Source organism: Myripristis murdjan, chromosome 24 (genome assembly GCF_902150065.1).
Source record: "Myripristis murdjan chromosome 24, fMyrMur1.1, whole genome shotgun sequence".
NCBI classification, from domain to species: Eukaryota; Metazoa; Chordata; class Actinopteri; order Holocentriformes; family Holocentridae; genus Myripristis; species Myripristis murdjan.
This window is the reverse complement of record NC_044003.1, coordinates 32099487-32117135: the sequence shown is the minus strand read 5'-3', so window position 1 is coordinate 32117135 and position 17649 is coordinate 32099487. Positions and strand designations below refer to the sequence as shown.

Genomic DNA, 17649 nt, shown 5'->3' with positions numbered 1-17649 from the left:
CTGTGTAATACTGTTAGCCCGTCAACGAGAGCTGTATCATACACGGCCTAACAAACGCCTCAGAATGGACTGAAGCAATTGGGGTGACAAAGCTGAGAGGCTCTTGTCACACTTGGAGGAGACGGAGTTGATTAGGAGAGCAGACAGTGACAGACTGTCAGGGTGCTGTTACTGTGTTAGACAGAGGGAAAAGCTCCAGGGAGATTTGGCATGGTCTATTATGCTGCTGTTTGTTCTTTGCTTTGCATATTTGCTGTTGGAAAATTGATGGGTTCCTAAATTGTCTATTGTCCTATTTTACCTAAAGTGTCGTGTATGTATGCATCCTGTATGAACAACTTTGCTCATCTTCCCTTCCAGCCGTAGCTTTTCACTTTAGTTTTGCATCTTGCTTTCATCAAGAGCAGTGCCTTTTGAAATGATCTGTTCATACTCACTAGTAAAAAGGCCATTATTCTATTACATTTATAGAACATGGAGGAAACAAAGCCTATGTATAGAGAGAAAGCCAAACCATGGCCATTGACTACCATGTGAATGAAAATAGAGTGCATTACAGTCTTTTGGCCATCAGGGGCAGTGTTGAGCACTTGCTGAACAGAGTACAGTGGTCCCTCATTTATCGCGGGGGTTACGTTCTCAAAATAACCTGCAATGGGCGAAATCCGTGAAGTAGTCAGCTTTATTTTTTACAATTATTCTAGATGTTTTAAAGCCTCACTACACACTTTATACACTTTTCTCAGACAGGCATTAACATTTTCTCACTTTTCTCTCTTGTTTAAACTCTCAAAGTTCAAACCTTCGTAGAAAAAGAAGTCCAGTATTATAGAATGAACGCATTCTGTACTGTACAGGAGACACGGCACGGAGGAGATTGATTGACAATGATCTACAGTCCCTTATCCAATCAGGACGCAGAACACAATGCGCAGGCTCTCCCTTAGCCAATCAGGACGCAGAACACAATGCGCTGTAAAAACAACAAACAAACAAAAAAATTAAAAATTAAAAAAGCATGCAAAATTGCACAAAAAAAAAAAAAAAAATCCGCAAAACTGCGAGGCCGTGAAAAGTGAACCGCGTTATAGCGAGGGACAACTGTATATGGCGCTCATTGAAGCTAAATGCTTTAAAATGATCACTACATTTGATTCCAAATATCTACCAGTACTTGGACTATTACTGTTATTGTTATAAGGCCCAATTATAGTTAAGACAAAGGAAATCAGTGGCTGTAAAATTATAGCAATTTCAGACGTTTTTCAGAAGATTTTGTTGATTGGTTACATAATTAGAGGACAAAGCATTTTTTCCCTAGATGGCTCCAGGTTTCATTCATCTAAGCACTTAGAAATGTGTATCGTATTAATCAATGTCTGGTCATTTTCACTAATGAATAGTAAACAAACAAACAAACCAAAAAAAAAACAAAAAAAAACAACACTATATATGTGTACACACACACACACACACACACACACACACACACACACACACACACTCATAAATATATATATATATATATAGAGAGAGAGAGAGAGAGAGAGAGAGAGAGAAGGAGAGCCTCTGAAATGTATTGGTTTTGCTTTTGTTTATTTTATTGATTGATGCTTTGGCAACTGTGTTTTTTTCAAACATGCATACCAATAAAACAAATTTGAATTTGAATTTGAATTTGAATTTGAGAGAGAGAGAGAGAGAGAGAGAGAGAGAGATTTTTTTTTTTTTTGGAAAAGTCCCATTGACAGTTGTTCATTTGACACTGTGTAACCCAGTTTCAGCACTGTACGTCACCCTCTGGAGGTGGCCTCACATATTTTTATAGGTGGAATATCTCCCTGTGTGGACTTTGTCAGGAGAGACTGTGTGTCAGTGGATCAAACATGTTCACTCTGTAACCCCTGAAAGACTAGGTGCTATATTTAAGCACTTTACATGATGAACAGTTTTCAAAAAGCACAATTAATACAGCATTACGTATCCCTGCGCTCTGGATTGCTTCCAGGCTGCTTCCCATGGTGCGTCCACTCCACAACAGGCGTACTGTTACAGCGTGCACTTTTTTCAGCTGACAAAGTAGTTAAGATGACAGCTTGACCTCTTGCAAATGATCCTTGACCCCCAGTAAAAATCCATGATGCATCCTTATTCAATTATTTATTTAACTATTTGTTTTACTTACAAAGCATCAGCGCTATGGAAAAAATGTTACCTTAGCCTTGACCCAGTGCTTTTCAATGAGTCAACCGGAGCCAGAGCTAAATGTAGACAGAGGTTTATGGTGGTGATCTGGTGATCTTATCAAATCAGTGTTATAAATTTCTGATATTTACGACTCACTTTAGCATGTTTCCAAAGGTTTGTTACATGGCATTTTATCTCCGGGTGATTACAGCCGAGAGAGTTGAAGAGTAATTAGTGCAGATAAAGAGAATGAAGATGGGAATAGTGTGAGAGTGATTGAGAGTAGAACAAAGAGACTGATGGGGGAAAGGAGAGAAAGAGTGACACAGACAGAAAGAGAGAGGGAGAGAGAGAGAGAGAGAGAGAGAGATGGGTACTGCTGAGACAACAGTTTTGTGAAAAGGCAGAAGGTGGGGTCACAACATCACAGTCTTCCAGCTTGGTCTCTGCCTGCATGACCAGAAATCAAAAGCATATAAATCCTCCTGATGAGGTTGTCCTGAACTGTACCGTTGACAGATACACACACACACACACACACACACACACACAGCAAATGCAAACACAGCCTTTCAACTAATCTCTAACATCAGTCGTGGACTTGATGGAAGCTTAATCAAAAATGAGAAGAATGTGAACTTTTGCTGACTGTTGGCTGTCCTGACGTGTTATCTGCTCTGTTGTACAATTCTGCTAGAAGAGAATAACTGGCTGCAGACCAGCTAGTCAGATACAGTAGTGCACTACAGTCTTAACATTAGCACAAACACAAAATAATGTCATAATAAAGAATAAAACATAATCCCCCAAAATATTATCTGAAGTTATTTTGGGTTATATTTCCTTATGGCCTATTTCCAGGCACGAATCAGGTGATAATGTTGGTTCAGTGTAATCACTAAACCACTCTAACCAGGACACACTGACCCGTTTTGGTCCCATTCATGTTTACTGTCCAAAACTCACTCATGCAGGGGAGAGGGCGCACTAGAGGAGAGCAATTCAGGAGAGGAAGGAAGGAAGTGGAGCACAGTAAAGGGAGAAAGTCAAAGAGATGAGGGCAGCCAAGCATGTCCAAGAAGAACAGCGATTTTTATCTCCTCCCAAAGCTGAGCACGCAGCCTGGGAGACAGGGTTCACTTATTGATTACATGGCATCTGAGAGGAGTGTTGCAATGCACAGGGCAAGAACTGCATCTAAATTACATATCTATATACCTATATCTATCTATCTATCTATCTATCTATCTAAGGATATAGATATATAGATATAGATAGATATATATACCTAAAGCAATCTATCTATCCAGTTTGTGTGTTAGTTTGTGTGATCTGGCAAAGTTTCCAGTCTTCCATGTCTTCCAACCCTTGAGGGTGAAGAGTTTCACTGAGAACTGCCAATAAAACACCAGCACACTGTATGTGTTCACCCCATCCAATACAGATTAGAGATAAAGAGACACTTTGCTGGTGTTCTTTGGCAGGAAAGAGTTCCTGACAAAACTCTTTGACCCCAAGGGCTGTGGAGTATGCCAGGCATTGGTGTCATTGTTTTTGGAAAGAGCTGTTGCTGTTGACTTTTTAACATGCAGATTTTTGATGGTTGAAGCTCCACAAAAGCATACCCATCCAGCCCCATTACACTGGGGTGAAAAGAGACTGGAAACCTCGCCAAAGTACACAGAGAATGCATGGATGGATAGACTCCACAAGAGATGAGTGGGAAACTTTTTTTTTTTAACTGTTCCTTTAATATTTTGGTAGTTTCAGGCAGGGCAAAAGCTTGAACAAACCTTTTTCCCACTGACAATCTATCAAGCTCAACTTATTAATCCTGTATTGGTGTTTTGACAGATAATGCTTTTTGAATAATGCTTTCATGTGCCTTCATAGTTACATTTTGGACTTTGGTTGGAATAAGAGACCCCAGTGATTCCCTTCATCTCTACCCGTTGCTTTTTAGTCAGACCTGCTGCTTTGCTCTCCACAGAGAGATGGCAGAAAGAAAGACAGAGTGATGGACTATGACAAATCCACCTCTCTAGTTCTCCCTCACCAGTGACAAGGCCCTGCAGGCTAAGATCTGTTCCATGAATGTTAATGCATCTTGTCTTGTCAGTGAATGGGAACAAGAGGAGCCACTGATGGTGGCCTGAATTAATGCAAAGATCCTGTCAAGTTGGGCCATGAGCCATTCAAAATTTTGAAAATTTTTGAAAATTCAATTCAAGCTAGTGTCCAATCATTGTTAATGCATCTTCCTTAGGTCTACACATTAGGTGATGATGGTTTTTCCTTCTTGAAAGGTGCAGAGTTCTCTTGGTGTATGTGTGTGTGCATGTCTTTGTACTGTAAGAATACTTTTGTACCCAGTCTCAACTTTAGACTTTGGTTCCTTGTATAGTCTCATCTGTGACGTAGACATGCACTTGAGAAGTAGTTGACCTCAGTCAGCTTACTTGTAATATAGTTAATGGTTAATAATTTGTGGGACATTTTTAGAATTCTTTCCACCGGACCAATATCCTTTTACTGGCACTGCTCAGGTGTTCTCGGGACAAGTACATGAACTATGTACTCAAATCACCTACCACAAAGCTATATATTTATGTGCTGGGTGCACTGGACTGAAAATTCTGATAAGTTGTTGGTTCACCCATAGCTACTGTATTTCTGACCCACTGTATGTCCTTGTTCATGAGTACTGAATGTTGCATTGTTTTTTTGAAATAATTTCTGCTTTTGAATAATTTTAAAATGACCATACCAGCAATTTTGAGTGTCTGGCCCATTTACCACAATTTATCCACAATTTAACATGTTTTCAAAATTTGGTATTCTGGGTTAAGTTTACAGACAAAACAGCTCATGAATTTGATGCTGTTAGTCTGAGCAAAATGACCACAGCCTGCTGTTTTCAGATACCCCCTGAATGCACCACCAGGAGCCCTTTCAGATCCATTCAGATCAGTATACCCAATTTCAAATCATCAAAACACAGCAGTGCTGCTGCTTTTAGGAAAACTAATGTGGATGATTTTATTATGGTGAATACTGGTGTGAAGAGAGTTTGAAGTCCTGAAAGTTCATTTTCATATCATAGTGGAATGAATGGAAACCAATGGCTGAATAAAATGTAGGAAAATGATATAGGAGTTCTAAAATACAACTGTTTGCTTTGGGAAAAGATTAGCTGAAATATGCATATACATTTTGTAGATATGCTAACATGCAAAATCATCAGAAGCTCACTGCAGTGTGATATCCCATTGGCCTCCAAAAGGGCAACAAGTGCAGCAGTGCAAATGCTGTTCATCTTCTCCTTTGAGCTTTTTTTTTGGCCCTGCAAAATATTAAATGAAATATGACAAGAGGAAGAAGAAAGAAGAAAAGGACACAATATGCCCAACTGGTAGCCAAGGTAGTTCTACTCCTTGTATCCTAGATTTAATCTGTCTAGCCCTATAGTCCTCCAGTTGATGTAGCCTTTTCAAGTTGTCTCACATGGAAGTACATGTCACAGACACATCAAACATTGCATGCTGAAACATGGATTTATATAATGAGAGGTTAGTTGAGTGCAGGTTAACCTTGTTACCCTGTTGGGTCACCCCATGTCTCCCTCTGCCTCCTGACAGACACGTGAGCCGGTCCCCATTTGCTAAACAGCACAGACAGTTTTTTACAAACAACACTACTTTAGTTCCAGCTTCGGCTTAATTTGCAACACACTGCCTCACTGTCAAAATAGTGTTGGGTTGAATAGGGAATAAGAGGAACTACCCACGGGGTCCAATTAAATTGGATACAGAGTTAGGTAGAGGGCAATGGCAGCCAAAATCCCTTTCCAAATTGTTAGCTTGTCTTGCATACCAGGGAGAAATGCCTGTGCTTCCCAGCCTCTGTTTGCACTCTTTTGGATAGTTCAGCTGATTGAGTAAAAGGTTTCTTTTTCTCATCATTAAAGATGTGCTTAGTAATGAATTGGTGAGGTGGAGGCTTAGTGCTGGTTTACAGCCAGCCTTATCAAGCTGGCCAAATGCCAGCTCCCACTCATTCTCTTCAGAGTACCAGATATAATCAGTCAGCTGGTTGGGTGTTCTGTTGAAAACCTTGGTGTCTTAAACTTCTTACATTGAAGCTTTAATGATGATCTAATCACCTAAAGATAACCACACTGTGTTCTTTACAACACTGAGACTGTTATATTAAAAATCCTTACTATCATTCATGACCTGCTATAAACCATTTTCTCTCCTCTTCAGATATCTTAACATATTTAAGGAACTCTTAAATGAATGAAATCTCCCTGGGTCTGGAAAGCAATTGCAATTTGGCCACCACTGTTTAGCATGCACATAGCAATAGAAAACTGTTAATTTTGCAAATCAAAGTGCTCTGGCAATGGAAGAATGTGGTTAGAGTAATACACTTGGACTTGCTTTAGTTTCTTGATCTCCCTGCTCACAATGCACTGCTATATAAACTCTAACAGCAACATGCATTTGTTCCATATGCTGGCATGCACACTCTTGTTTTCTCCATAGCAGAGAGAACAAAGGAAAGCGATAAATAAACATGCAGGGATTTCATGCCTCAGTTGTAAAGTTTTCTGGATTTGTCATAATACTGGAGGATGTGTAAATGATGTCTGTGGAGCTTCACCTCATGTAACAAGAGTCAGAGAGGGAAATGTGGGGCAACATGGGGTGTTTGTGATGGATATTAAGAGTCATCCTGTCTAATCTGCCTGCTTTGGTATGGATAGGAAAAGCATTCAACACAGTTTGGCTGAGGCATACACAGAGCACAATATCTACTGACTGCATGGATTGTGGGGAGACATAATTAAGTTATGTTTCTCATAGGAAATGAGCAGAACTCTTTCTCATAATGCTTTATTAGCATTTCATACAAGAGTATTACCCAATTCAAGAGAGGGATTAAATGACATGAACAGCTGATTAAAGAAAATGTCATTTTCATATAATGAATATCATGCTGGTTTTCTTTTCCCACATAAAGGAAGAAGTCAGACGTATATATTGCCACAAAATAGAGTTAGATGTAAGTTGTTTTCAGTTGGTATTGGTTGTCTGTAGCTCAGCACCTCCACCAGCTGCATATCAAATACTGAGATGTACTTTTGTAACAAAGTGAGTCCTTTCATATAAGGATTGTAAGAGTGGACAGGTTGGCATATTAATTTCTAGATTAAACTTCCATTGCTGTGAGATCCATCAGCATCAGCATGCTGGTCTTTCTCTATCTCTCTTTCATTGACCTTGGCCTGTTGGAAAAAAAAAAAGAAAAGAAATGCCACACCCATCTGAGCCTCATTGTGGGGGAATTTGGGAATTACTGTTGTTCTAATCCACCCTGAGAACCTGGCTAATCCCATCTACCACCTTGATATTTTGGAGCTAATGCTAAAACCGCTACATCACGTAGGCTCAGCCCCTTGGAGCAAGCTGTGAAAAAAAGGAGACGAGATCAGAATGACTATAGGTGGTGAAGGAGGCTTGGCAGAGGAGAAGAGGTTTTGATGGAGGAAGACTTGACACTGACATTAGATCACAGCTGTTGGATTCATTTAGCTAACTCATTCACATGCCCAGCTCTGTCAAAACTGCTTTGTGCACTGAGGTTTAGGAACACACACTAGAATGAATGGCTGAGCTTTGAGCTGACCTTATCTGCCTTCACTTGAATAATATGCTAACTCACACCATTAACAATGTATAACCCCAAGTTACTGCAGCTGGACGTTGTTACGACATAGTGAAGTTTGTGCTGCAGTAAAAAGCTTGGACCTGTTGTACCATTTCTAATGTATGCCAGCCTGAACACGTCACCTTGTTTTTGAGTGACTAAATCCAATGGTCTTTCAACCAAATCCCATGTGAGAGCTGCGATAAACTGAGGATCATCACACATGCATGGTCAGGACACAACAGTAATGTATTTACACCTTATAAAAGCAGTGTTTTGACTGCATGCTTAACCATGTCACCTGATTGCAGAATCACAACATGAAAAATAAAGTCTGTTTGCTCACTTAGACATATCTGGACAAGTGCTGATTTACAGTAAAAACAAACTGAATCATCACCGACTAACCTCTTTGGAATTCCATTTGGACTGAGGACTGTCATTCCATATGTGAATATCAAATACCAATCAAGTTAAAAACCTTATTGGACTATGGCAGTGAAGTGATCAAGAACTGATGAAATTTGTACCTAAGCTTACTATTATTAATCTTTCTTATAGTGTACTAATCCCTTATAAACTTATAGTGTTAACTAATACCATGAATTGATATATTAATTACCATTTAAGCTCTAATGCACTCCTCCCTCCTCTCTCTGTCTGTCTGAGGCACCCAGAGCCGGGTCCTGCTCTGCTGTTCTGCTCTTTGTTCTCACCACTGTCGCCCTGTGCTTGCTTTTGGGGAAGATTTTGGTCCATGGATTTGGAGATTTGTCTGTTGGGTTTCTGTGAAGCGCCTTGAGAAAACCTTTGATACTATACTTGATACTAAACAAACTGATTTGAACTGAAATGCTTGAGTTGCCCTCTGCAAGCAGGTGCTTTACATCTACCTGATGACTTGCAGGGATCTGCCCCACCAGTAACCTTATGACATGATTACTGGCTTAGAAATAAATGTTTTTACATAATTATGCTCTAGCTAATAATCTGTAAACATATAATCATGCATGACTTTATTGGAGGGGCACATCCATGTCACTCATCAGGCAAATGTATAGTGCCCGGTTGGAGAGGGCAACTCAAGTATTAGTCCTTGATTGGTAATTAATACATTAACACTATTAGTTATAGGAAACCAGCACATTATGAGTAAGATTAATAATAGTTAGGTCTAGTAGGAATATCATTCATTCTTGATCAATTAATCATTAGTATATGCCTTAACTCATCATGATTCATATTAGTTTAACGTATGCTTAATTCATGTATTCATGTATTATTGTGAAGTGCTACAGCTTTATCAAACTTACGTGCTGTACATACAGCTAAAATTAGATATATTTTATTTGATAGTGTTTTAGAATGTCAGTGACCCAGGACTTTTACCTTGGTCATTTTTCGCAAATTCTGCTTATGCAATGTGAAATGTTTGGGGTTGTTACAACTATCTCAGTGAGACAAGACACGAGGCTTAATGCCAAAACAATGGAGGTGGAGACAAATCTCACACCTGCCCCTGCACAGAGTAAACTGCTTCCATGTCACATAAAGATACAGCCTCTGCTTCCAGTTTGCATAATGTGTGTGTGTGTGTGTGTGTGTGTGTGTGTGTGTGTGCGAGTGTTTTCATGTGTATGTGTGCAAATACAGTATGTGTGCTCAACTGCATAAAATATGATACTCTGCTGAAGAAAATCTAAAGAGAGCGCAGTTTTGTAATTTCCAAGAAAACTTGTGGGGGCTGATGTGCAGCACAAAACCATGAATATTAATATTTTTTTTTCTGAAGTCAGGGTGCAGAGACCTTGTCTCATTGCTTTTCAGGATTTAAGATGAAAGTGTCACAGTATGACCCCAGAGGATGAAAATGGCCGTAAACACAAAAGAGGCTTAGGTTCAATATCCTGATCTCAAAATCCCCAATCTCTGAATCCCACACTCACCCTTTGGCCCTGTTCCCTCTTCAAAGATAGCATTACAGTTTACTCTGTCCTGCCCTGTTGTTTCCTGGACACTCGTTTCTTTTTTCAGGTTCTCTCTCTTTCACTCCCTGGCTCTGAGGGGTGATTGCAAGGCTTTCCATCTCCCGTTGGATATAGTCTGTTTTTGAATTATTCAGACTGCCTGAATCGCAGCTCTTTGCCTCTCTAGCCTCATGGATCTGAGTCACCCCTGTGCTGTCCTCCTGTATTCCTCATTCCTTTTACAAGCTGTGTTTGCAATCTAGGAGAAGAGAGGGAAAGAAAAGGAGAAGAAAGAGCGGTGACCTTAGTGTTAATGAGCAACTCTTATCTCAGACAGAGAAGGAGGGCTTATGTAAGACTGGCCTAGGTGCAGGAAAGAATGAGCAAACACATTTCTTCTTATTTTTGTCTGTATCTACATTGTTCCCATTTTGTTGGTACCTATTGATTTCTGGGATTAGGTAAGAGAAAATTTGGTGGTCGAGAGTACTTTTACAAAGATGAGAAAGAAGTTTCCCGTTGTCACAGCGTGCAAAACGGTTGTCCAATACATGGAAACATTCATGTTAAAGTGAAGAACATAAAAATGCATTGAATGAATATCAGTGTATAATCACATTTAGATTGGTTTATGTTTTAGAGTAATAATAAGGATTAGATTATGAAAAGAAGAATATGTGGATGTAGGCATTGTAATGCTGACAGGTATTAATGATAGCTCTGTACATGAATGAATTTCAGAATGTTTATACAGTAAAACTGTGCTGGTGTCAGGACTTCAGAAACTGTCTTGTCCCTCTGCTGTCGTCACTATGGAGCGCTTGGCTTGGCCAATGTGTATTTTGGTCTCCATATTGAATCATTTTCATTTTATTTCAGCAACTGTATGTCCCTCTGCTTAGATGATATTTACACAGATTTTTTTGAGGTTCCTGTAACACCAGTACTGATGCTGTGGAAAGCTAGCTGCTTAATTTCTTTTTCCTTCTTATGGCTTTGTTTTGTTGGAGTCTCCAATTCGTGGGCATGTGCTGGAGTATTTTGCACATGGCAGCTGCCCATGAATATTAATTTTTAGTTGGTGTTACCTTATGCTAATAAAAAATGCTCTGACAAACGCCTGACAAACTGGTGGGATTCCTCATCCAGCACACCTGGGTAAGAGTAGATTGGTTAAGAACATTGGTTAATCTGGAGTTGACGTAATTTTTTTCTCTCAACAAAAAATTAAGAGAAAATATAAAAGACATTTAAGAGAACATTGCTGCATTTGGCCCGGCACTGTCTCGCACTCTTATTATTACTCTCTATGTTTTTGTGTTTTCAAGTGTATATTTTCTTTGTGTCTGTATCGCTGCTTACGCCTCATTCTCTCATTGTGTTTTATGAATCCCTGCCACTAATGCTCTCCAGCCCCCCCCATTCCATTATTCTCTGACGTTTAGACATATATGGGACGTCACACAGACTATCAAAACTAGACTAGGGCACAGAGAGGAGCTGGTGGAGGACGGGAAGGGATAAGCAGGACAGAGAGAAGGGGGTCAGCTAGAAAGCAGGCCATGGCCTGGCTGTAAAACCACTGTAAACACCTTATCTATACTGTATGTAGGCCTTCAATGATGCAGTTACACATAAAGGGACTTGATGCACACAGGCACAATGTTTGGTGTACATAGTTTGATTTTGTGTTTAATGTAGATTTGATGTGTTGATCCAATACTGTTGCATATCTGATGTGTATCCTATGATGGCCTGGAGAGCTTAACACACTGCAGCTTAAGGAAATAGATAAAACACAGGCAAATGAAGAGACCATCCTCATCAATTTGACAACACATGTGTAGCATTCAGAAAATACTCTGCAAACATGCGTTTAGCAATTTGCAGTGCTTTGAGCTTTTTGGGCCACCGTAATATACTGGCCAAACACAGACAAATTTCATGCAGAGAAATACACAACTGCATTATTTTCAGTTGCAGCTGCCTCATGCTGTATTTTATGGCTTGGGTAATGAGCATAAAGGTTACATTTACAGTATAGCTGGTTTATGTAACTAAATATAATGGAGAAAACAATCATTATATTTGAGGATCAGTTATACAGCAAAAGTATTCATAATGTTTTTAGCGACTTTGTTCACATTGTATATAGTACACATACACCCAGTGTGCACTTTCTCAGGTCCAGCTGCTCAGTTTAATGCAGTTCAGCTCAGCAGCTCTGCTGCAAATTCTACCTTTTAACAAAGTTTATAATGTTCAGTTTGTGTTGGCATTGTGGAGAATGTGTCACTTTACATTCTCTGTTTATTATTGAGGTTGTAGTTTGCAGAGTCTTGTACTGGACTGCATTATATTGAGAGGTGTTTCTATGTTTTTGTCCTCCCTATTTATATACATGAAGGGGACAGAATATTAGAAACAGCTCTCAGTAAAATGCAGTCCAGTCCAACAGCAGCACTAACTATGAGCAAACACAGAATTGAAAGAACACCTGCGTGATGCACCTCTTCTCAACAATCAGCCAGGCCATTACTCATTGTTTGATCACTGTGACAAAAACAAAAACCTGAGCATTATAGGCATTATCAAAGTAAACTTTATGGCAGAACATTTGTTTTGGAATGTATTACATTGCACAGGTGTACCTAATAAAGTGGAGTGTATGTGTTTGATGTATTTTCAATATTTTGATGCTCGTATTGTGTAGTATTGTGTGTCTAGTGTGACAGACTGGCTTTACAACGACAAGCTCATCACCAAATCCTGTGGTACCCTAACCCTAACCCTGTGGTAATGAGGGTATAGAGAAGCCTTAGGTGTGTGTATGGTGTATTTTGAGGTGTTTGATGTATTTTATTGGTATTGTGTGTATCTTACTTGATGCAGGTGGAGACACACTTGTGCTGACAGAGTGAATTTTCATGGTAATGGTAATAATGTTATATATCCTGGGGTTATGAGGGTATAGAGAATCCTTATGTAACTTTGCTGATTGCCAGATTAGAGATGACCTAAAGGACTATATATACGGCACCTGTGTGTGTGCATACATGCATTGTGATCAATTATATAATAACACTATTCACATTATATTTACTGACTCTGTTCACCTATTTCATGTATTATGCATATGTGTGTGATCATGTGTTTGGTGTATTTTGATGTTTTGATGTGATGATCTTGTGGTATCAGTTGGTATTTTATTGGTATTTTATGTTTCTTATTTCGTGTAGTTTCAGTCATTCTCATGCTTGCAAAAGGAATTTTCATGGGCTTATAAAGAAGCCTTATGTAACACTGGTAAGTGCCAGACCAGTGTTGTCTTTAAGGGTCATTCACACAAAACCAGGTGAAAGGGCAGTAACAGAGGTGAAGAAGGAGGAAAGTCTGGAGACTCTGTGTGTGTGAGTGAGTGTGTGTGTGTGTGTGTTATAGTTCCTGTGCGGATATTTCCTTGCCCCTTGTAGGAATGCGTGCCACCTTCCTGTGAACAAGGTCTAGTACAGAGGCTACAACAAAAGATGATAAATCACATGATAAACTGAGAGGGGGTCAAACAGCAGCCTAATAAAGAGCAGCCAATGAGTCTGCACATACGTAACTATGAGGAAATATTACCCGCAGAAACAATGCTTATGACCCCCACCTCTCGAAATACACTGCCAAAGCCCATCTCTGCAGATGCACACACACACACACACACACACACACACACACACACACACACAAATCTGCCCCTACTCTGTCTCCATTCCTCCCCTCTGTCTCACTTCCTTCTTGTTTATTATTTTCATTTGTCTAAAAATAAATTTGAGAAGAAAAAAAGATATGCATTAGTATGTGCATGTGGAAAATATAGATAGAAATATGTGTTAAGGCCAGGAAATACCAGGAAAAAACTCTCACAATTGCATGTACCCGTGTTCCAGAAATTTGACACAAAAATACGTCCACTTAATGCATTCAAGATTCAACTAGATTCAGGATTCAAGAGGCATTATTGTCATATTAGTTACACATACAGTAGAGCATACAGTGGTAGGCTGTGACATATTGTTTCTCCTGGACCATGATGCAACATATAAGCCAAGATGACACATAGTGGGGAAAAAAAACAAAAAAACAAGGTAGTGCAACAAACAGCAGAACAGTGAAATACTATAAATATATATACACATGCAAAAATACACATATAGTAGTTCTTATATAAAAACTATAGAAAGTAAATACAGTATATGATATGCAATTTATGATAAACGATGACTACGGCAGCATGTACTTAACATTTTAAATAAATGAATACTAGACTGCACGTGAGGTTATTGACACAAAACTAAAATTAACAGTTATAGATGATGATAGTCTTCAGGTTATTGTGAACTGTAAAAAAAAAAACAAAAACAAAAAAACAATGTTCATTTAACTGTATTTTTGAGGCTAAGAATATAGCCTGTAGTCAAGTCTGTAATCAGTTATGTGATATGGATTAGATTTGTTCTTTTTAACCTTGGCGGTGTGAAAACATTAGGTAACACTGAGAGCAACACAGATGCACTAGACACACGCATACACACACACACACACACACACACACACACAGTGATATGACAGAATGGTATCATAATGCATTTGACACCCTCAGTAATTGTTTGGATCCATTCTGTCCTTCCAGCACAGGGCAGTAATTATAGCCAAGGGAGCTCCCATTTACACACAGGGAAAGTTTTCTGCTGAGTTGCAAGTTTGGACTGAAACTTTGGCACTCACACACACAGACTCTCTCTCTCTCTCTCTCTCTCTCTCTCTCTCTCTCTCTCTCTCTCTCTCTCTCTCTCTCTCTCTCTCTCTCTCTCTCTCTCTCTCTCTCTCACACACACACACACACACACATTTGCCCATGCCAAGTAGTGGTAATGTCAGAGCGGTAGCAGATAGAGGCCTTGCTAAGACTCAAATGGCTGCAGTCACTGAACCTGTCTGCTCTGTGTATGCCAAGGACACCATTACCTTACATAACAGTCACTCTGGGTCACCAACACATCCATCCGTGCTATTTAGATTCCTCTTCAAGTGTGTGCACCTTGAACCTGCCCTCCATCTGGGTGTTGTCCTTCGCCCTCCAGTGCTCTCCCTCCCCTTGAGTATGTTTTTGAAAGGAGAGTGCATGTTTGCTGCAGATTGTGCATAAAATCCATTTGTAATGTCGGCTTTATGTGTTAGGACAGTGGTTTCCAAAGTGGGGTCTGAGAACCTGCTGAGGTCCTTGAGGGGCTTCCAGGAGTCATTAGCAAAATGAGGAATAATATAATTTCACTGTATTTTAATTCATGACTAATTGTGGCTGTGCAGAACATGTATGAAGGATCATTTTACTATTTTGTTTCCTTCTGTTTTAATCTCATGATTTCTCAGCTTTCAAGGATGACATCAGAACAATTTAACCTTTTAAAACCTGTGCATGTTTTGTTTAAAAACAGAAATTATTGCGAACATTAGTTACAAAAAATACAAAATACCATACATTTATCAAAAAAAAAGAAAAATACCAATTTACCAAAACAGAAAACTGGTCATTTAACATAAAAAATAAGAAATTTAAGACGAGATAGACAGATAGATAATTTCTACAAATCAGATCAGTGATGCTAGCTCAATGTCTGATATTTCTTGTGTTTAAATGCTAGCTTGAAAGGTGTCTGAACACACACCTTGCACAAGCATTTGATACTGAACACAAACCAAACTATCTCTGGATAGAAAGTCAAGTTGGAGGTCCAGAACATGGAAAGGTTTGAAAATCCCTTTGTTAGCAGACTCCCAAATGCCAAACAATGAGTAATGGCCTGGCTGATTGTTGAGAAGAGGTGCATGTTGTCTTGTTCACACAGCTGCTCATGCAGGACAGGAGAGGCCTCACTGCTGCGCTACATGAGCCTCTCACTGACATGTGTGGAATGGAAATGCGACCTTCAAATAATACCTGATCTTATCAAGTGATAATGTCAGCCCTATAGCCAGGATGTGTCTATACGTGGTGTTTTATAGCTGTTATGTAATAATGATTTGAGTGACACTTACGTGAAACCTTTGAGTGAATAATTACACCAACCCTTACCCTGACTATGCAATATGAAACAATTTCAATACAATATTTCTTCCCTTGGCATAAACACTTGTTAATAATATTGGTGTGTTGGTTTGCTCAGTAGTGATTATAGTTCTGTCTTGATTGACTGTCTGCTGGCCCATGATAAATGCAATGATCACAATTTATGTGCATAGTCCATAGCTGATACCTTGCTAATGACTAATGTGCCACAAAATGAACTGTATTTCTTAGATGGACTTTTTTTCTCAATGGCGCACAGGCAGTTGTCTTCAAATTAACGTTAAAAAAAAAAACTAGAGACATTGTAGCAGATTTTAGAAGGACCAGCTCTATTGTTCCTCCCTCCCAGATTAGTGGTGGATAAGTAGAGTCTCAACCTACATACATCTTGAAGCATCAAATGTAAAAGAATAATAATAATAATAATAATAAAAAATAATAATAATTTAAAAAAGCACAGCAGAGACTGTTTTTCCTACACAAGTTAATAGGATTTCATTTTGCTTAAAGTGATTCTGCAGCTCTTCTATAACTGTACACAGCGTTATGATCTTTGCAAGTTCAGGATCCCAACAAAATTGAGCGTATAATTAAGTCTGCAAGTAACATCATCGTTATTGAGCACAAATCTGTGGTTCAACTCTACAACGATCACATTTTAGATAAGCTTCAGAGCATCCTTAATGATAGCTCACATCCGTTACATCAAAAATTAAAAATGAGTCATAGAGGCAGACTGCTGCAATGTAAAATCAGAACAATGCGGTTTAAATGGTTGATTGTACCTGCAGCTGTCACTGTTTTCAACAGTCAGCCCCGAGCCTGCTGTTTGTCTCTTAGCTTTTTATGTATGTGTAATATTTCTTTGTTTTGCTTTTATGGTGTCTGTTGTGTGGGTGGATTTTCCACCATGATCAAATGAATTTCTACTACAGTTAATAGGGCTGTTCCAAATACCATTTGGGGGCTAGGCCAAAATTTTTTACACAGTTCTGACTGTATAATGAAGAAACTCTCCAGGTTGTGGTAATTTAAAACCTTTGCAAAACATTTGTTTTGGTTGTTTCCACTCTCTCCATTCACTCACTTGGGAGGGGGGGGGGGTCAGCTATTTCTCTGTTTCCCAAATTGCTGAGAGGTGACGTTTACAGGCAGAGAGCAGAGAGTTTGGAAACCTTGTTAACAAATGGTGGTCAAAGTGATTTTTTAATTAAAATTTATGACCCCATATATAACATCTCAACTTCATTTGAAAGTTTTATCTCTACCAATATTTTGTCTCACCTGTTTACACTTTGAGAAGGAGGGAAGTGGACAGAGCATGTGTGTGTTTGTGTGGTCGTATTCCAGATGTAGTCCATGTTACACAGTCCTTTTAAAATGACTGAAGGATAAGAATAAGAAAAATCACTCTTATTTATTTTGACAGGTGAGGAAATGGAAGATGCTGGCCCGTCACCATGGTGACAGCGGAGGTAAGCAGAAGGAGGCAGAGTCGGAGGTGCAGCTGGGGGGCTGTCAGTCCTGGGGGGTTCGAGCCACGCCCCTCCTGGCCAGCCCTGTCATGCTGGAGTGCTGCATCTGCAGCGGGCCGTACGTCAGCTACGCCCTGGAGGACACCTGGCAGCCACGCCAGCGCACACAGGCAAGTGCATGTCTCCAAACACA

General features: G+C 39.4%; 1 protein-coding gene across 1 annotated transcript in view; it reads left to right on the top strand.

Annotated features, from left to right (window-relative positions):
- Positions 1-17649, top strand: part of LOC115355908 (uncharacterized) — a 52640-nt gene that overhangs the window by 28817 nt on the left and 6174 nt on the right. Inside the window, exon 6 of the mRNA XM_030046829.1 lies at positions 17411-17626. Within this exon, the coding sequence (XP_029902689.1) occupies positions 17411-17626 (216 nt within the window). The remainder of the gene's footprint in view (positions 1-17410; positions 17627-17649) is intronic.